This window comes from Dipteris shenzhenensis, chromosome 18 (assembly GCF_047967505.1).
Source record: "Dipteris shenzhenensis isolate YYH24624 ecotype China chromosome 18, Dip_SZ_1.0, whole genome shotgun sequence".
NCBI lineage: Eukaryota > Viridiplantae > Streptophyta > Polypodiopsida > Gleicheniales > Dipteridaceae > Dipteris > Dipteris shenzhenensis.
Window position 1 is genome coordinate 34,450,986 of NC_141613.1, and position 22,163 is coordinate 34,473,148.

General features: G+C 43.0%; 1 protein-coding gene across 2 annotated transcripts in view; it reads left to right on the plus strand.

Moving 5' to 3' along the window:
- LOC147891150 (pumilio homolog 23-like) overlaps positions 1-21,853 on the plus strand; it is a 50,279-nt gene extending 28,426 nt beyond the window's left edge. For both annotated transcript variants that reach the window (XM_087390019.1, XM_087390020.1), the window contains exons 6-10: positions 7,272-7,391; positions 7,493-7,678; positions 20,713-20,861; positions 21,042-21,218; positions 21,314-21,853. In XM_087390019.1, the coding sequence (XP_087246145.1) occupies positions 7,272-7,391; positions 7,493-7,678; positions 20,713-20,861; positions 21,042-21,218; positions 21,314-21,647 (966 nt within the window). In that variant the 3' untranslated portion in view covers positions 21,648-21,853. The remainder of the gene's footprint in view (positions 1-7,271; positions 7,392-7,492; positions 7,679-20,712; positions 20,862-21,041; positions 21,219-21,313) is intronic.
- The last annotated feature ends 310 nt before the right edge of the window (positions 21,854-22,163 follow it).

The following is a 22,163-nucleotide window of genomic DNA, read 5'->3' on the forward strand; positions in this document are numbered from 1 at the left end:
TGAAGAAGTGAAAGGAAAGCATGAAGCTGAACATGAAACAAGGAGAATGCTTGCTTATGGAATGAAGAAAGGTGAGGTCCATATGTAGGCATCTCTACATGAGCCACCAAGCTCCACAATCATCTCCTCAATCAGCTCCTAGAATCTCTCAATCATCCTATGTGGCATCTACCTCCACCTAACAGTGCTTATGGGCACCTAACTGTGCCTCTAGCACACACACATAGAACCTAAGGTGTGCTTGGGGCATACACCTTGAGATATCCCATCACGACTTCATTGATTGGCTCTGTGACCCGGAAAGGTCCATAGTATCTGGTTGAAAGCTTTGGATATACCTTTTTTTTGCACTTCATTTCCTTGAGCCATGCTTTCTCAAACTCAAGAAGTACCCAATCTCCCTCTTGGAGATTCATTTGCCTTCTGTGTTTATCAAAAACTCTCTTGTTCTTCTCTGTAGATCTTTCAATGGTTGTTCAAACTTGAGAAAAGGCTGTTTCTAGATCTGGATCATATTGATCAGCTGCAAAAATCTCATCCTTGCTCCTTAGCATAGGCGGCAAAATTACCTTTTCATAGAGCACTTCGAATGGGGCTTTCCTTGTGGAGCTGTGAGTGGTATTGTTATAGGCAAATTCCAACAAGAGAAAGATACTTTTCTCATTCAGCTTTTAGCTCGGACACATATACTTCAAGAGATCTAGCACAATGGAATTGGCAATCTTGCTTTGACTGTCCGATTGGGGGTGAAAAGAAGATGAGAAATCCAACTTTGTCCCCATGTTATTGAATAGTGCTCTCGAGAACAAGGTGGTCATTCTCGGATCTCGGTCACTTATTGTGGACTTAGGCATCCCATGGTGCTTGAAAACTTGTGTCAAAAACAATCTTGCCATGTGGTCAGCCTCGATAGTCTTCTTGACAGGATAAAGCGAGCATGCTTCCTGGATATGTATTAGGTCCAAATCCATCGTTTCCATTCTTGGACCTTGGAATATAAAAAATAAAATCCATGGCTATAGTTTCCCATGGAGCTTGGGATACCTTCAGTGGTATCAAAAGACCAAGGGTCTTTTGTCTTTCATACTTTACTTCCTGATAGTTAAGACATTCTATTACAAACTTGTGGATATCCTTCCGCATACCTGGCCAAAAAAAGTACCTTTCTATGGTTTGTGTCATTGAGGAAATACCTCGGTGGCCTTCATAAGGAGTTGCACGTGACTCCTCCGAAATTTTCATGCATATCTCAGGTAGCACATATATGATCATCCTTCATGAGATACCCTTCCCTAAGGGGTTACTAGTCAGATGACTGACCTTCCTGAATGTTCTTCATGATCTCCTTGAAATCCTTGTCGTATAGATAATGCTCTTTCATGTCCTCTAGGTCTCTATGATAAGCTATTGTGACATTGTTCACTTGAGGCCTTCTTGATAGGGCATCCACCACTCTATTTTGTGCTCTAGAAGTATGCATGACCTGAAAATGAAACATGGACAGAAAATTTGCCGTCTCATGTGCTTTTCTAAGATCTTAGTTTGGGTCAAGAAACGCATGAGACTTTGGTAATCTGTCTTAATCGTGAAATCAGCTCCCACATCAAGTCAGGAGCTGCGTAGTCAACTTTTCTTTGAGAGAGTTTAATGCTATCTTTTGTTGCTCCCCCCCATCTGAAAACACTTCCGGGGCAACAATATCAGCAAAATGCATGATAAACCTCCTATAATAGGAACCAAGTCCCAAAAACCTGCCTACTTCATGCACTGTCCTCAGCTCGTGCACTCCATCTTGGAAATTACATGACCAAGATAGAGGATTTTATCCAGAAAGAACTCAATTTCTTACCATTAATGTAGAGCTTGTTATTCCTCAATTCTTGAAAAATGATGGCCAAATCTCTCTCATGCTCCTCTCCGGACCTATAAAAAATAGTACCTGTGAAGCGCCTATGAGGTTTGAAGATCTAGTCCATCATCTTGTTGATGGTAGTAGGAGCATTCGTTAGACCAAATGGCATAACCAAGAACTCGTAGAGTCCAAAGGTCGTCCAAAAAGCCGTCTTGTGAATATCTTGAGGATGGATCCTCATCTGATGATAGCCACTCTTCAAATCAATCCAGCTGAATAGTGGCTCCTTCTAACCTATTCAACTGTGTGTGGAAACAGAAATAGGTTCTTGACGGTAAGCTTGGTGAGGGCTCAATAATCAACACACATATGATAGGACCCATCTTTCTTTTGAACCAATAGCACAAGAACAAAAGTTGTATGAGTCCTTTGGACAGAAAGTCCTATACATGTGCCGTGATCTCCTTGTTCTAGGCTGCACTCACCTGATAAGGCTGCCGGTTGGGAGGCTCACTTACCGGAATAAGCACAATGGTATGATCCTCCGGTCTCTTAGGTGGTAGCTCTCTTGGCAGAGACTCGGAAAAGTAATCTTCAAAGGATTCTAGAAACTGAATCTCACTTTTTTTTTTGGATTCAACTCAACTTTTGGATCATCAACCTTATCCCTCACAAAAATCATGTACACAGAAATGGAAGACTTTATTGCTTTCCCAACTGAAACACTGGATACCATAGGGCTGGTTTCCCCTTTTCCTTTAGCAACAATCTGATGCTCTTTGTTCTTATGCATGAAGACAAGGGTTCTTTTAGGCATCATAATATGTACTCTTATTCATGGAATTCCCAAAACTATGCCATATTTATTCAATGGAGAGATGAAGAATTCTCCCTGATCCACATAATCTTGAATATGGATCCAGAGTTTTCCAATATGCGACATAATTGGAGCTAATTTTGTTATGCCAGCCATAATCACGGAGGCCCATGGCTTGGTGATGCCAGGCGGGAAACCAGAGGGCTCGACAGCACTTGCATTTTAATGGGGCATGAACTGTAGGAGAATTTTTTTTGTGCTTTTGCTTGAGAAGTGGGAGATCTTCTTCTTCTTCTATTTGGCTTTGGACGCCTTCCTCTTTGCCTCAAACTATGGTGCTTTCAGGGTGGTGATGGACTAGGAAAACGCCTCCAGCAAACCATCACCTGCTTGGACATGCGCTCCGTAGAATCAGCTGCAAAGAGATGCTGAAATCGTGGGATCTTCTTTAAAGACTTAAACACCTGGATATTGGCTTTTACAAACTCTTCGTCAAAGTCATCATCTGGCTCTGCAGGTTTCCTTTTGCTGAGTTGTCTAGTAGCTGAACTTCCGTGCTCTGAAGGATCAGCCATCTTGCTTAAAGTGGAAAAAAAATCAGGGTTGAATTGTTTCAAAACTTTTTTGGTCCAGAAAGCAGTACATCGTTGACAAAAAGCAGCCAAAAATGGATCGGATTTGGAACAGCTTCAAGTTCTGGAACCAAAAATCACCAAATTGCCAAATTCACTTGCTCTAGATCGAACTGCATGAGCTGAACATTTGTGCCTGGGGATTGCGATCAAAAAGCAGCTCTCTCTTGGTTGCTCACACAAGCTGGTTGAGCTGCTCAGACTGGGTGATTTCTGCCAACAATCACAACTGGGAATCCATTCGCTCTCCCTGGCTTAATTTGTGGATTGAAACAATTTGATGGGGCTGAGCAAGCTGTGTGTGGAAATTTGCGATTAATTTGCAGGTCCTGATCTGGTTTGTTTGCAGCTAAAAGCTCCTCCTTTGATGGTGCTCTCTCCAAATCACAGCAATCTCCACAATCTCTGGCGGCTTGGATCGTACGATGCTAAGCTCTGATACCGCTAACTCCACTGGCAAATAAAGTTGCAGCTTGACAAATAAACGCAACAAATGAAAACGCCTTCAAAGCATGCTGAAATTTACAGCAAATTCAATCTCTCTCAGAAATTGGAACTGGGACTCATGTGATTGAACTAACTCTGGAGCGATTGGAAGGGGGAGCCTGTTAGAATGAAGGAGGGAGGGAGCAAGAGAGCACACAGCACTAGGCGCCCCCCCCCCCCCCCCCCCCCCCCCCGCCCCCCCAAAAAAAAAAAAAAGGGGAAAAAAAGAAAAAAAGAAATTGGAGAGATTGGAAGGGCAAGTGAGTTAAGAACTAAAGGAGTGGAGGGAGGGAGAGAAAGCACACAGCATAAGGGGCCAGAAATAAGGGCTCCCCCCCCCCCCCCACCCCCACCCCCAAAAAAAAAAAAAGAGAGAAAGAAAGAAATTGGAGCGATGGGAAGGGCGAGTGAGTTAGAACTGAAGAAGGGAGGGAGAGAGAAAGTACACAGCACTAGGGGGGGGGGGGGGGGAGAGAGAGAGAGAGAGAGCAGATTGCACGGCTCAAATGATGTTGTAGATAAATAGTCAGATCATTGGAGACGATGCCTTTTTGTAGGCTGGTAGCCTTATCTTATCACGTGACAAAGACTAGACCGATTTCTACAAACAAAACAGGGTTTGCAGTATTTTTCCTCCCAGCCTTACTCTGCAGCACACCCACGATTTGAGTCATTTGCATACGTTCCAATTCACGTGTTCTTTCTACGAAATTCCCAATTTCCCTAGGTGGGCCTAGAATGTTAGAAAGGAAATCGCACCAGAGGGTATCCTGCAGCAGAAGGCTGATACATTAGCCCAGGAATTACACGTGGAAGTGTTTCACTATGGAATCAAGCTTCATAACCAAGTGTGTGTACATCACAACCATTCATGTGTGTGCAGACTAGCAAATAGACTGTGCGCAAAGACAAATATAGAAGCAACTCATATATATTTTCGTCCGTCCACAAATTGGACAAGATACAATACCTAAAGTTTCTCCTACTATATGCCTGTCACCTCTAGATCTCTGACCCTGGTGCTCCACTGAGCGTATATAGACTCTCCGTCCAGAGGATCGTTTCCACCTTGCTGTCTAGAAGCTCAGCCTAGGTGGGCTCTTGGGTCGGTCAAGTTGGCTGGGCCTTGAGCCCTATAAAAGGAGGCCATTTGGGCCTCATAACATATCACTTGGAGCAGCGCTCAGGACAGCAGATAGGAGCAGCAGCTGGGCAACCTTGGGTCTACATTCAAGAGGAGAAGGTGACCTAGAAGAGCTGCAGACTGAGCTAGAGTGGTACCTTTGCTGAACCTGTTTTACCTGTGCATTTCTGTCCTCTCCATGTGTGGACAGCATCTGGATCTAGATCTGCTCTCCATGGTGGATCTCCTCTGCCAGGTACTTTCATATTGTCTCTGCTGCCCACATGACAGCTCATGTGCTGCCTATGTGGACAAGTGGGGAGGTGACCAGTCCTATTCCAACATCCCCTCTTACCGACCCACATTGTTTTGATTCCAATTTGTTGATGAAGATGCTCTAGTAGCTCCTGTGTCGTATTCCTCTAGAACACTTTGGTGTCATCGTAGTCTTCTCCTGACGTTTCAACTAGTGGCTCTTGCTCTCGCTAGGTCCGGTTCCGCTTTTGCACACCAGTATGGTACACAGGTTCATCCTTGGCATCACTTGATGGCACCACCACCTTCAGTGATGAACCCGCCTCTGAACTTGAGCTCTCCAGGTATCAATGTCCTCAGATGTTGATGAAAGAAAAAGGGGAAGGACAGAGAGAGTGAAAGAAGGGCCCAATAGACAACTTTGATTTCCAAGAGATTCACTATCTACTCATATAGTCTTCCTCGTCACAAAATTCCAAATGCAGGATGCACTCGGGGAGACCTTCTTCATTAAGAAGAGTTATACCAGCCCATTCCTCATCTAACGGATGAAAAATCAAAGACGAGCAATAGCCATGAGCGAAGGACAACATAACTTCAACATGAAAACCCTTAAATAGACTCCAAGCACCGGAACCTCCGGTCCTAGCTCAAGAGACAAATACATTCTTCACTTTTAGTTACATCTGTAGAAGCAAACTGAAAGCCGGGTCTTCAGTGGGATCAGCAGCAATTTGGAGTTCAAGGGATAGAGCATATGCATCAGGTATCTAGAGCACGAGGACTCCAGGCAATCACACACAATGACTGACTGGAACAAAGCACACAAATACTCAGAAATTTTCATGATTTAGAATTTCCCAAGACCTTGATGATCTCAGATCAGCCGCCCAAAACAGATGCCTTTATCTCAGCTCATACATGACCTTATATACACAAGCATAGTTCCAAAACCTCGATTCTGCCACATAGGAGTTTTACAAATCTCCATGCTTAGATCAATCAAAACTCTTGCGTAAACTCTGTAAGCAAATCGTGCTAAAAGCTGTACTCAGGCTGTCCTGTACACCATCATCAATTTTTTTTTGTACAAACTCACGCCAACGAGTAGAGCAGCCCTGTGAGCAGACCGTGCATCGTTCGTGTGCAAGCGACGGACGTCTCCACACAGTTCCCCTATGTGCAGCCCAAAACAGATCATACACACCTGTACATGAAAGCGTGAATGATGTGTACATAGACCTTGAGCAAAAGTGTGCTCGATTGCTTGCACGTTGATGATTGAACAGTCTCACCTCTACCTTGCATGGTCACTCCCAGGTCTCCGCTCGTATGGCCAAAACATGCAGCCCAAAAACCCTCCCTCTCTCCTTTTCGAAATTGTGCCTCTGCGGGATTACCAAGCTCCTCTACGAACTCTCCAGCAACCGCCATCCCCGCTATCCAGAAGTATGAAGAATAGCATCAGTTCAGCAGTAGACACCTCATGCTTGATTCAGCCATGTATCATGCCAGCTCATTAGAAGTTTGGAGATTAGATTCATGTAGCTACCTTGCATGCACACGCCTTTGCTTCTAGAATTTCCAGCCACTTCATCACGTGAATTTTACCACTCTCCCAACCTCTTCCCCAAACGTCAGGCCAATGCAATTAATGCCAAAAATATCAACCTTTGGCACACCCTTTGCACATACACTTAAGCTAGGCGTTTAATGCATGCATGCCACACATGACCACTCATAATACACAACCAACCAACACCGTAACACCGGATACCATGCTTTAGAGTGTCTGGCATGTCCACATTGCATGCATCACCCCCACCTACGACCTTGTATTAAACCCCTTCAGCCAAAATACATGAAGTGCAATACACATTAATTACAATTGTCTGTTTTCTAAAGGGAAAAATGCCGACTAACACTTCCATGGTCATGTACCTCAGCTTGAGCATAGCATCACGCTCAAAGGATGGCACATGGCACACTTATCGTGAGAGAGAGAGAGAGAGAGAGAGAGATGTATTATTGTCTTCAGGAGGCCTCGTGGGCCTATGAGAGAGAGAGAGAGAGAGAGATTTGCTAATGTTTAGATAGTCATTTTAGGTGAATGTCGTATTTGCAAAGCTTGGGGCAAACTTTTGGAATTTGATCAAAGAATCGAGATCAGGTGTTATTACAAGTCTCTTGATAGCTTGTAAAAGAATCGGCACCCATGAACAGGAGGTACATTATGGAGTGCACTACTCTTCTTATGTCTTGTTTATCATATGGTGTGACTGATCTGTCAACTCTTACATGTGAATGACATGTATGTGGTGCTGCAGGCGTGTCGATCACTTGCACATGCCATAAATCCTGAAGCTGCTCCTCCTGCTTGCTTGGTGCCACGACTGTTGTTCCTTGAGAGTTATGCTAGAAGCAATGGTGCAGCACATTGGAAACCTGGATTTGGGACAAAAATGTCAGTCCTTGGTTGTGCCATGCTGCAAACAATTTTCAGCTATCCCAATGCAAGTGCTCCGAATTTGTTTATTCTCTGCAAAAAGGGAAAGATAATAATCTTTTAATGCACTTCATGGACTTGGAAATAATCGGCATCAGGAATATATATTTTTCTTTCTGAGCACTCCTTATCTGCAAATGGGAAGATAGGTTTCTTGCTAATGATAATATGGTTACATACGGAACACACAGAACTGTATCTGCCTCTTAGCATGACAATAATGATAGAATACTGTGATTGCTTACATAGGGAACACACAGAACTGTATCTGCTTCTTAGCATGACTGCTGATTTTGGGCATGTGTTTGGCTGAGAAGTATGGTTCAGGTTTAACAGAACGAGATGTAACTGTTGGCTGGTCTTGAATTCTCCTCAAACTGTACTTACAGCATATGCTGGCGTTCTCAGGGATAATACCAAATTTGATTGATATTTATTGTGAGAGAATGACCATGCCCATATGCACAAACGTGGAAGCAATGAACTTAAGACAATGCATATGAATATTAGGTCATTGGAGCTGGACTCAAGGTCATCGACCAATGCATTGGTCTTTTAAAGTCCTCAGGTAAGTTTATGTTGCTTTGCTGGAGGTGCCCGCTATGGCACCTCTAGGAGGATGGCTCCATGTCCGCCGCTTTTTGCTCTTCCATATTATCTATGCGGCTTATCTTTGCGAGGGTTGGATACTCTTTCTGGTGCTTTGACACCTTCTCGGATCTCATGCTCCTTGAACATGCCTTTGCTTACCAAAATATTCATGGTGGTTGGGTTATAGAGCCAATTTTCCTTTGGCTGTTGTGGATGCAATCTTGATATTTTGCATTGAGCTTCATCCTGCGCTCATCTAGAACATGTATATAACACTTAGGACCAAAAACATCAATGCTCAATAGAGGGTCTTTTACCATGGTAGGCTTCATGAGGGGTCTTTCTTTCAATGTCTTTGTCGGATTCTGATTGAGTAGGTACAGATCAATGTGCACTGTTTCATCCGTAAAGTGGTTGGCCCCTTGATCTTTAATGCTGCCATCTCCATTAAGGATCCATTCTTCCTATGTCTGTGAGACTACTGGACTAGCCATCCTTATGCCGAAAATCTTTTGTTAACATGGTTGTGCCACTCCGCTCTGCTATCCAAGTCTGAGCCATTGTCTGTTGACAGTTACCCTGCGTGATCCACAGCATTGGTCAGACCATGGAGGTGAACCCCTCCTTTTGTTAGTCCGTAGCATCTACAAAGTCTTACCGATTTTCTGCCATAACCAAACATTCCTTGGATTTTTGTAATGTCTTTGACTTATTCTTTAAGAAGTATATCAGAATCTTCCAGCCGAAGTCATCAGCAGTGAAGATCAGAAAGGCACTGCACTTCCAAGTGATGGGCTAACATATTACCATAGATATTTGAGTGGACCAATTGGAGGACACTCTGTTTTGACCTAATATTGGTTGTCTTGGGAAACGTTTGTCTTGCTTGCTAGCCCATCATCCAAGAAGCAGCACACTGCTCATGCAACACCTTATAGAGTTTATGTTTATGTCAATGAGTGCCATCCTCTGGTCTCTCGCCACACCTTATGGGAGTTGGTGTGCCATCCTCTTGTAGAGACCATTATTCGGTAGAGCTTTTGCAACCACTTTCTTCTTTAATGTGAGATTTGGACAACTGGATGGTTAAATTCTACTTCATTCGCATACCTAATGATTGCATAAAAGGGGTTAAGCATTGATTCCAATGGGAAGGAACGATAGAAGTGGGATAGGATGTAGTATAAGTCGAGGCACATTTTTGCCAGGCACATGGCTAGGCCTAGAGCAGATAGCGCACATGCTCCAGACACCCAAATTGGTGGGTGCTAGGTGGCAATCAATCACGTAGGCAAACCACTTTTGGCTGGCTAGCCACATGGCATGCTGACTGGTGAGGCCACGTGGCAGTTCTGATGGCCATGTGAAGGTTGGTTACATGGCTCATTGGTTTATCTATTGAATATTAATTCTCCACCCTTTGGTTTCTAGGTATGTCATTGGTCGCCCAATTTGCAAAGCCCCCATGTGAGGAGAGGCCAATGAGTACCTGGGAGAACCCACTAATCCACAAATGAGCCATGTGCCAAGCACATCACTAGGCTTGTCAAACACATAAATGGACTAGTTCTTGACCAGGACACATGGTAGACTGCCATGTATCGACCAGTTATGAACGGTTTGTTGTGTAGCATGTCAAAGGCAGATCGGCAGCTTGTCAACTCTATGTTGGCGGATCGTTGGTCAACGCCACATCAACTATGTTGTGCTAGAGATGCCATGTGAGTACAACATGATATCACCACTGGTACAATTGGGAACACGAAGTGGATCTATGATACCTAGGCCTCCCTCTACTTAGGAAGAATCAATGTCTTCCAGGTGACTTTGGCTTGAGTATTTTGTGTGTCCATTGTCATCTGAGCTTGCCTACAGGAAATTTCGCTTAGTGCAGCTACAATTGCTGACATGGTGTGGCAGAATGACAAACATGCTGGAAATGCACTTCTCATACATCAGTTTAAGACTGTGTATATGTAGATAAAACAAATTTAACCTTGAAGTCTTTGATAGTTGCTCTTCTGTCATGGTAAACAACTAATTTCCCTACTTTCTTGGCTTCCTTGACTTTCTCCAACTCCTTAGTTTCTGCTTTAGTTGAGCTTGGGTAAGATCATCTGACATCTAGACCTTTATGCCCTTTTTCAATTTCGTGGCTTGTTTGAGAAACTAAATTTTATGTTCTCATGATTCAAATGTAACAATGGCATGCTTTTTGGCTTAAGATAGCCACTAAGCTTGGCTATTTCTAACCCTGGGGACTTGATACCCTACTAGGATGGCCGTTTTGACTATTTTGAAAAGCACGTGGACCCCAATATTGTTGTATCATCCTTGATGAGCTAAACCCATCATCCTTGTTAGCTGCTTGGTGAGGTCACGGCCATAAAGTTTGTTCAACACAGACGATCGGATTTGGAGAACAACAATCATGTAGCGAGGAGCTTATGTCATAGCACTTGACACCTTGGGGGAAGTAAGGGCATCTCTTCATCCCGTGGAGTGTCAACTTGGCTCATTATTACAATCCAAAACCTTCAACATGCTAAAGTTGGGTGCACTAGGATAATCCACAAAAGATTACCTTCTTGCAACTTCAGCTCCCCCATTAGGACACCCATCCCTAGAAGGCCAAGCTCTTTAGGCCGGTCTTGTCAATAATAACCTACCACACTTTAATCCAGATCAAGTAGAGAACCATGGCCTTAGATCCTTGTCTATTTCTTGCTAGAGTTTATTATTGGCCTGGTCGGGAAAAGAATCAACAAGCCCTCCTAGACGGCAAATATGTAAAAGCTCACTAGCTTTGGTAAATATCTATGGCAATGTATGTTTCGATTGAGTGCTCCGCAAAAATCATATCTTCCATTGTTGCCCTCCATGTGAGAGCGGTCAAATCCTGTATGAGATCTTCACCTAAGGGTGATTCACTTGTAGTTGTCAACAACACGATTGCCACTTTGCAAGGCTGACAATCTTTATACCATGAGAAAGAGGGGTGGCGTTTCTCTAGGATAGAAAATAGTCGAGTGGTGGGGCCTTTCTAAGCAACTAACTTGGACAAGCCTGTATGAGTTGTGTTGTTGTAATTCTTTCTATCTTAAATGGTGCGTTGACCTATCATCTAGATTTAGATTTAGATGCTCGTTTGGGAGAGACTAAAATGAAATCATTTAGACTTCACAAGCAGTTGTAGCTTGAATGAAGAGATTTGGACTACTTTTTGATTAGCCTTCTCCTTTAGTGCTAGCCTTCGTCATGGCTGAGTTTGCCCTTCACCTCCGGAGTGCCGACAGAAACTTAGTACGAAGACTTTGTATAAATGGATGCTCAAGTATGTGTGGGTGTGTGGATTTGTATGTGTGAGAGCATACTTTTATACTATGGTCTACACCCACTGTTGGGCGCTGATGACGTCAGTGGGGATGTCGTAGTAGCTAGTCCTTGCTATGCGTGATGGAGGACTTTATGGTTTTCAATCTTATGAGTGACTCTCGTGAGATTGAAACTGCACTATGTTGTGTTTTTAGAGGATGAGTTTGGGAATGTTCCTGGATTCATCTAGGTATAAGCTTGTATGAGTTGTGTTGCTGGGTGTTCATGGGAGATTGGAAAACAACATTTCTCGACAAGGATGTCGGAGACGGAATCAACGAGGTGGAAAGCGTGCTAAAGCATCAAATGGGTGGGTTCTCACTGAACTTCCTTTTGTAAGTTCCCCATACTCCAAGTGTGCCCTGTTGATTCGCTCTTTTTGAGTTTGTAGAGATTCTTGTGAATGACTCTGCAATCTACTTTATGGTTGATCGCTTGAGATCCTCAATTAGCATAAGTTTTTTTTTCTTCACAAGGTATTTTGTTACGAGGTTATTTGCTCGTGAGACCTCCTGAAGGAGTGGTCTTTCACTTGCAAGGTCTTCGTTGTTGTTAGAGACTTAGCCATTCTACCCTACTATGAGAAGTGCATGCGAGAGTGATCATGGACGTAGTGCACGATAGCAAGATCAATCTTTCACCAAGACTAGTTTACACAAGAGCGAGAGAGATAGAAGAGAGAAAGTAGATTTATATAAACACATCCCAATCAAGAGCTCTACAACAAGTACATTGTACAATTCTTGGAAACCACGCTCTCCGCTACTATATGTCAGTAACCTTCCTTGCACAACTCCTGAGACGAGAGGTGAAGGACCAAAATGCAAGGGTGCACTATGCCTTGAACACTCTTGTGCTTTTCATTGGATGAAGAGGGGACAAGTGAATGTGATGGAGAGTGGGTGTGGGAATGGAACTCACTTATACAACCCAATGGATAGGCACATCTAGGCCGACCAGCCCTAGTGTTCAGTCAACCTATAGCCTGTTACGCTCAAGTTGAGGTAACATGGCCTCGGAAGGGTCAGTTGACATTTTCCTTTAAAGGATCAATGTTTATATTATATTTATTGGGCTTCATGTAAATGGTCAAAGGGGTTAATGTCAAGGTCCTCGATGAGGGTGACAGGACACGGACCAGATGGGTCTAAGGCTATGGGTCTTAAATGCATGGAATGTGTAATATGCCTAGGGACAAGTGAAGTAATGGATATCCCAAGAGAGGGGTATATGGTGCATTTAAGAGGTACCCTAGAGTGAGGACATGTGGCATACTAGATGCATCTGGGGCATTGGGGCTTGGTGGATTTGCAAGGAGAAGCTTTTCACGTGCGATTCAGATTTTGTGAGAGCTTGCTAACACTGAGATTTGGCTGGGAGGAAAGACACTTGTGCCTGCACCGTAATTGATCGTAGATTTGGCTAATTGGAACGACTTATATGTTAGTGAGCATTTCATTTGGTATTAGAGCCACGTGAGGATCATTGTGCCCATAGGGGATCGTCAAGCGAAGAAGCAATCGTGACACACGACAAACAGTCAGGGGCCATCGCAGTTGCTGACAATCCACTCGATGCTTCATCTATTCCCGATGAATAACTAGTAAACGAAGCGCAACTGAGCTATTTCTGGTCCATCCTCAGCTTTGGACAATCCCCACAGAGAGACAAGTGGCGCGACTCCTCGTCCAGTTACACATGTGTAAGACTAGTTGCTTGGCCATTGCGGGAGAGTAGCAGGTGTACATGTATTTCGTAAGGCACTCTAGTTGGTTGGACACACTGGAGTTGATTCTAGGAATGCATAATCTCCTCTGTTAGCTGCGGGTTGAACTTGCACTAGAAAATGTTACGCAGTTAGCAATGGGTTCTCTATGCAAGTGTTACATGATCGTATTGGCTGGCCCTGAGATATCCTAGAACTCCCGTGGACGTGACCAGGTCAATACAACGATTGGGGGAAGTCAAAATTTATGGTACATAGAATTCTGTCAATCAATGACGGAATCCCGTTTTTTCCCGTCCATATATTGACGGAATTGGACGGAACTTGACGAAAAATCAATTTGGAGGCGCTTTTGAGTGGATTTGGATATATCAAAGTGGCGTGGTGTTGAATAGAGGCGATACATTGAAGGCCGCACATTTCTACTCTGTATAGAGCGAGAAATAAGACCAAGGAGCTTTCTATGCCTTCTAATTTTGTTGTGGTATATGCTAGTTCATTTGCCCTCAGTATTTGAATTATTTGAGATTGCATGTATTTCCCTAGTATAGGGAAAACGGTATTCATGGAAGTTGAAGAAGCAGCTTCTAGGGTGAATCTCGTAGAGTTGGGATTCCAGCCGACCCCGCAAGTGTCGTGCCCAGTAGGTCATACACTGTCTGGTAGAATGCATTATTGGAGGATGCCTTGCAACAAATTTTAGCTCAACAATTGCAAGCAAATATACGGCAATCCGAGCTTAGAAAAATGGTTCATAGTATGTCTACTAGACCATCTCGTGAAGAGAAGGGTAAAGCTCTAATGGAGCCTGAATCCAATGTTCATACGGTCGAGCCTAGAAGAGCTAAGGTGCCTAATATTGAAATTATAGACCAGAAAAGTATTCTGGTCGGTCGGATGTCTGACCGTAGTTCCGATATCATAGAGACCTGGTTACACAAATGGGACGAGGCCTTCGCTATTTGTGAAATCAGGAATGGTATGAAGAAAATCCGCGAGGCCACCCATATAATGAGGTAGCGGATAGGTGGTAGATAAAACAATAGAAAGATGGAGTGGCATCCACTACTTAGGAGGGGTTTAAAAATGAATTTAGAAAACACTTTTTACCTCGTGACGAAGCATCCCGAGCTTGGGATCAGTATCGAAACCTTTGTCAGAGAAATTTATCAGTAGCTAAATATATTGATAAGTTCAGAGAAAGTGTAATGAAAATTTATAAACCTCTACCTCAGTCGGTACAGGTAAAAGGTTTTATCTTTGGACTAAATGATCGGATCAAGATGGAAGTTTGGGCTAAGTATGCGAACACACTAGATGAAGCAATTGCCATAGCCTTGAACTATGAGGATGCCAAAGGGAACATACCAAGTGGGTTTGTGCAAGTGGGACTCGGTATGAGTACTCGAAGAAAACTGGGTTTAAGAAGAAGTGGATTAGCAAAGGGAGTGCCTCACAGCCTAGTGGTCAAGCCAAGCAGGCGAAGCGAGTTGAGACCCCTTCTAAACCAAGTACCACCATTGGAGTGAAAAGAAAAGTAACACCGATGGCAGCTCGGACTTGGTCGAAGTCTTATTTAAACCCAGAGCAAAGAGAAAAAGCGAGGAGAGAAGGCTTGTGTTTTGGATGTCTTCAGCCTCATCAGTGGAAAGATTGTCCACGAAACAAGGATCATTGGATGACTGAGATGGTGATCTCAAAATGCGACATAGAAATGGAGGAAACTCCCAGAGCAGAACAAATGCAGATTCAGCTAGCGGGATCTTCTCAAAGCTCAGTACTTGTTTTGTTATGTGTGTCTTTTGCTAAGCTTGTAAATAGTGCACTTGATAATATCCTATCAAAGCCCGCAGCAACGAGGTATACAGCCTTTAATGATACGGAGTTAATTAAGATGAAGGAGCAAGTAGCCAATCATGACGTCATTGTGTTGTTTGACTCAGCGTCAACGTACAATGTAATTAACTCCACGCTTGTAAAGAGATTGAAATTAAAGACTAGCCCGTCTGACTATGCATACACAGTCAGAATGGCAGACGGAACTTCAACTATAAGTATGGGAGCAAAGGATTACCCAGTTGGAACTTCGAATTCAGGATTATACAGAGAAGCTTGATTTTGAAATGACAAAGCTTGCTCACGCAGATATAGCCCTAGGTAAGGCTTGGCATTCTAGGAAGAATCCAACCATAGATTGAAAAAAGCACATTTATCAATTCAAGATGAATGATGTGCTGTATGTCTTATGAGGTGAAAAAGATATATCTCAAGGACCGTTGGTTTCCGTAATGGAAGTTCGAAAAGCTCAAGAAGAGTTTTTGTTTCTTTATACAGCATCGGTAGAGCCGATTGATGGTCCTTCGGCTAGCACTGATGTTACCCAAAATGGAGAGATGGCCAAGGTGGTTGATCAAATAGTCGAGGAGTTCTTTGATTGTTTTAGGGATGAGTTACCTCCAGAGCAGAATGTTCAACATAAGATTGAACTAATCCAGGAGGCAAAGCCTATAAATAGACCTCCCTATAGGTTAAGTTTTACTGAAGAAGCGGAGGTACGAAGGCAAGTGGAAGAATACCTCAAATTGGGACAGATTCAACTCAATTTCTCACCTTTTGCTTCGCCAGTGATATTGAAGAAAAAGAAAGATGATACTTTTCGCCTCTGTATAGATTACAGAGCGTTGAATAATATCACTGTTAAGCACAGGTATCCGATGGCTCGGATCAATGATTTGCTAGATGCGTTACATGTGGCCATAATTTTCAGTAAGATAGATCTTAAGTGTGGCTACCATCAGATCCGTATTAGAGCCGAGGATGTGCATAAAATCGCTTTTAGAAGCAGATTTGAACATTATGAGTTTTTGGTAATGCCGTTTGGACTTACCAATTCTCTTGCTACCTTCGTCATGCTTATGAACGATTTACTACGCCTGTATATCGGGAAGTTTGTAGTACATTTTATTAACGATATTCTTGTTTTTAACAAAAGTATTGCTGAGCATCTTGAACAATTAAGAATAGTGTTCAATACTTTGAGGAAAGCCAATCTTTATGTAAATAACAAGAAAACCGTAGTGTGTATGATAAGACTTGAATATTTAGGATTCATTATTACTCCTGAGGGGGTAGAAATGGATCCAAAGAAAGTGGCTGGGATACTAACTTGGCCTATCCCTTTGACCGCTTTGCGATCATTCTTGGGATTTATCTAATTTTACGAAGGCATATCAAAGGATATTCCGAGATAGTGTTGCCATTGATTGATCTAACCTCAGATAAAGTACCTTCTATATGGGGATAGAATCAACATGAAAGTTTTAACACCATAAAACAAGCTGTGGTCTCAAGTCCGGTGTTACAAATAGTTGATCCCCAGAAACCGTTTTTCATTGAAACCGATGCAAGTGGCATTGCGGTCGGAGCAGTTCTCCTTTAAGAGGGAAGGCCAGTAGCCTTTGAAAGCAAGAAGCTTTCTTCCTCTCAACGAAATTGGCCAACTCATGAATTAGAGTTGTATGCTGTCGTCAATGTTTTGAAAACATGGAGACATTATTTGTATGGATCAGAGTTTTTGTTGATGTTGATCATGATACTGTGAAACATTTTTGTAAACAACCTGACTTGAGAGGTTGCCAAGCTAGGTGGGCAGAACTCATGCAGGAGTTTAACTTCAAGATTCAATACCGAAGAGGGAAGGATAATAAAGTTGCTAATGTGTTGTCACGCATTATGCATAATATGAGTTTCACGGTATTAGAGAGTGCTCTAATGACCGAGAATAGAGAAACTCAAAAGGTGGACGAGTTTGTCCAGAGCCTTTGGCCTAAGTCTCATGTATTTAAACCCGGGGAAAAGGGTGACCTGGCATCCAGAAAAGGCCAAACTTACGCAAGATATACCATAAGAGATGGCATGCTGAAAAGAAATGGCCAGGTTGTAGTACCTAATCAGAATGATCTCAGGCAGAGAGTCATTCAACAATGCCATGATAGCCCATGTGCGGGACATCCAGGAGTCGAGAAAACATATGATCTCGTGAAGCGAGATTTCTTTTGGTCAAAAATGAAAAAACATATTCATGAATATGTGACACGTTGTTTTTCGTGTCAGGTAAGTAAGGCAAAGCGGGTGAAGCCACCCGGACTTTTACAGCCCTTGGAAATACCACTAGGTAGATGGAGAGCATTTCCATGGACTTTATTGTAGGTTTGCCTACGACACAAGATGGATATGATTCTATCCTTGTGATAGTTGATCGTCTCACCAAGATGGCTCACTTCATTCCAACTAGAGAGTCTGTTAGTGCCCCGCAAGTGGCGGATTTGTTTATTAAACATATTTTTCGTCTGCATGGATTACCCAAAGCCATAGTGTCAGACAAGGATGTTAAATTTACCAGTCATTTTTGGACTGCAGTGTTTGAAACACTAAGGACTGAGTTGGGAATGAGTAGTGGGGATCATCTAGAAACGGATGGTCAGACGGAAAGAATCAACCAAACTTTAGAGGATATGCTTAGAGCATATGTTTGATTGAGGCAACATATGTGGGACAAATGGTTGCCATTGTTAGAATTTGCCTACAATGATAGAAAACATTCCTCTACAGGGTTCACAATCCGTTTGAAGCCATGTCAATACCTAGGGCTGCTGCCCATTTGGCAAAGATGCTATGTCATCACGTCAGTGGCAGTGTGCCACCTCTGCATTCTTTTGGATGCATGGAGATGATTTGAATGGCCATGTGCTTGTTATGAAGATGCAGCCCATCTCGTGAAGAATATGGATGGCTGCATATTGATGCTCATGCATCTCATCTTCACCTGAACTACATGCTCATGGATTCTCCTCATTTGGGGGCCTTAAAACTAAACAACTAGACAATGGTGAAGGGTAACAAAGGGTGGAGCATTGACCCGCAATGCCCCCTCCCTTCAATGTCCGCACTCTACACTATTGCTTTGGTCCAATGGTGAGAAGCTTCTAAGAATCTGTAACTGTCTGTTTCCATTGGATCCTTAATCTTTGAGATCTCCGCAAAGCATCTGTACTGGATTATGGATCCCCAATAGAAGTGCCCAAGTCCTTTGAGGTCTATAGGTATCATCTAGGAAGTATCTTTCTTTTGTGGTGGTGTCGGTCATGGTGGCTCCAGAACCTCCTCCTTCTTTGAGTTAGAAGATTCATCCTCTCTTTGTTGGAGATGCTAGCTTTCCTTCGACTCTGCCCTTACCCTGGGCATTCGGGCATGTGACCGTACCATGCGGCCATGAGGTATGCATGCCACATAAGAATATCACAATGGATTGGCCTGGCCCATCACAAGGGCTGCCATGTGGACAGGGCTGAAGCTCTGGCTTCTGTGAGAAGCCACTGGGAAGCTTCACCCTCCTCACCTCCTCAGTTGGCATGCTTCAGACGGGCAGCCACGTGGACAGCATGTAGGCTGCCATATTCTGCCCATGAGTCAGCCTTATATGGCAGCCCTTGGCCAGATCCATTGTGATCCCAGCAATGGTGGCTATATAGAGGCCAAGGCTGGAGCAGATGGGAGCCGAGCCTGGCTGGCAGAACAACAGACCAATCCAGTCTGTGGGAGAAGCCAAGCCAGTCTGATTTGGTTGAGGAAAGACTGAGGTACAGGAAGTTGAGCCCATGTTCAAACACATCCACAGATGGAGCATGAAGCTGAGCAGTGAGATACACAATTAATGTAGGAGCAGGGATTGAGCTCTTCACTGAGCATCAAGACAGCATCTTCCTGCGAGTGTTGGAACTCTGTAAGAGCATCATTGTTGTCAGGTCTCGACCTGTGTTTTAAGCATTTAAGTTCAATTGTGGCTGTTCGACTGCTGTTAATAATCTCAAATCTCAGTGGCTTCTGTGAGAAATTCTTGTGCACATGTGTCCCTTGAAGTTGGATCTACTTGAGTTTATCCCTTAGCTCAACTTTGGCAGTGTGTGAGAGCTCTAGCAGGTTATCAAGTTAACCTAGGGTACATGCCTGGATTTGCCAACAGAAGGTGGTAAAAGGCATGCCGTAAGAGGCGTGCTAAGGTATGAGACTCTAAAGACTCTTAAATTTTAGAGGCATAAGAGGCGTTAGTTATGATTTTATATTTTATTTTTCCGAGGGTGGGTAGACTTAAATCACAGATTCTTAAGACGTGTGTAAACATAACCATCATTGATCAGCCTGCATTATAGAAATTTAAATTGCCTTGAGCCTGGGAACTGAGGCTAGACTCTAGAGAAGTTTAACACTCAGTACATATTACAAGTCTGGACACAATTGAGAGCTGATATACCACATATGATAGGACTCATAACTCATCCCATAAATTGAGAGCTTGAGTGTGGATGAGCACGTTACAAGTCTAGAGGAGTTTAACACTCAGCACATATTACAAGTCTGAACAATAGGACTCATAACTCATCACATACTTGAGCGTGGATGAGCATAAGAGGCTGAACCTGGATGAGCATTAATCATGAGATCACAACCTTGAGCAACGGAGAGGCTTTGCAGTGATGGAGATGCCATGGAGGTAGATCTTGAGAGACGAAGGGCATAAGCATATCAATGTACTCGCAGTGTGCATGTTTACAAAGATTGATAGTCTTGACTATGCAAGGTATTACAAATATTTTGACGTGTGTTCTGATAACTGGTAAATACAACTTACCAACATCAACCCCTACCTGCCCTCCAAATCCCACCAACTCACTCCCCTACCCCACCCACCACAAAAGACCGAACAACACCCCCACCTTAGCCCCCTGCCACAAAAAAACAAAAAACAAAAAAAAGCAGCACGCCTCTTATGCGTAAGAGTAGTGCCACAACACCTCTAATGCCCCTAAAGGTAAGGGGTGGGTTTCGGATCCTACTATGCTCCAACATAAAGTTTATTAACTCTAAGGGGCAGTGAAAGAAGTATGTGAGATGCAATTCATCTCAGGTCAAGCCAAGACAAAGTTGTTATCCAGAATTCGTTTGTTCTCAACTTCCCGAGCTCAAGAAGAATTGTCATTCAATGTGTACTTAATTGCCTAGCATATAAGGCCCCCAAATTGAAGAGAAGCCAGTCAGCATGTCTTCAAGGGGCCAAGTTGAATGAAATTTGGGTGGTTGCGACCTTTTGACTCTGTTCTTTCATACCATTAATGGGGTCCTAAATTGTGGCCCACTTATTCATGCTTTTGCTATGATTAAAAATTGTGGCGGTTCTTGCTTAAGGAAAACTTTGTTGATTAAGAAAAATGTAGTTGGAGTTCTTGTGTATTTGAGCACTGTAAATGTCTTGCAAAATACACAAAATCCCTTTTTGCTGTGGATTTTTTCAGGAGTGCAGTCAACAATTTTGGTTAAGCTTAACTGCCATGGAGTCGGTGGATATCTTAGCGACTGCGAAGGATCCAGGAGGATGTCATGTGGTTGAAAGCTTCTTATCTTCGCATATCCCATTGAAACACAAAAACAAGGTCATCTCAAAGTAAGTCACAGGCATTCGTCTCTTTGTGCCACTTATGTTCGATTAAAAGGCTATTAAAGATAAAGGATGATAATTCTCCGTAGGAAACTTAAAACTAGATTGACATTGCCTGCCAAGTGACCTGATGGATTTACTGGATTAAGCAAATATGATCTCTAACGCCAAATGGATGGGGACCAGGCTACAAGGACATTTTGCGGAGTTAGCATTGCTCAGCTCATTTACATTAGAGAAATTCTTTTCGGTAGGAAATATTGGTTTGAAAGAAGCAATCACTTCAGAACTGGTGGCTCTACAATCTGATCTTGCAAAGACCAAGCATGGTCCACACCTGATCAGAAAATTCGATGTCATGGGGTAATTATGGCTTAACTATGCCTTTTATTTACCGGATATTGCTATTGCTGGGGAGACATTTAAAAGATTTCTTGCTATTTTATCTTATCATGCAGTTATTCAAGAATGCCTGAACAATGGAAGGCGAGAATGAGTGCTAAGCAAGGAACTCTGAAAGCTTTCTCTGATATGTTTGACCAAGGCACTGAGTTTGAGACGAACAAGGGGAAGAGCTGGAAATTTGGTGCAGAGACCTCAGCAGTGTTGGCATCAAGACCTGAATCAACTAAGCAAGATCGAAAGGAAAAGGGAAAGACTGGCATGGAGATTTTCGAAGACATTAATAAGGAAGATGTACAGGGAACAAAGAGCCCTGACACGGATGCTTTTGTAATAACTAATGAAACTTCTGGATTAGGAAAGTCAAGGAAGAGAACAAGAACTAAGTAGAAATGTTAACTATGATTAAATTTTTAATTGAATGTGTCAGGGCTTTTGTAATAACTAATGAAACTCCTGGATTAGGAAAGTCGAGGAAGAGAACAAAAACTAAGTAGAAATGTTAAGAATGATTAAATTTTTTATTGAAATAGCAACACTAAATGGGAACCAAGAACCAAGTTACCAGTAGGGAATCATACTTGGTGAGATGGGAGAGTTGTCCAGCTTAATTCGAGATAAGGCCTCCATTGTCAGAAATTGCAAGATATGGGTTTCTTCTTTGCTAACGCAAACGTGAGATTGTTTCAAGCCTCGTCCTGGATTACATTGAGCTCACTTCCTCTTTGCCTGTAGCATATAATGAGCAAGGGTTTCTCAGATAGGAAAACTAGTATGGTCAGAGCATATAGACTGACCTGCAATAAGGATCCCAGTTCTCTCATGCCAGATTGGAGTGATTATTCTTGCTGTAAATAAAATAGCAGTGAAGCAGTCGCAATCAGCAGGAAATTCTGTTTGGGGTGG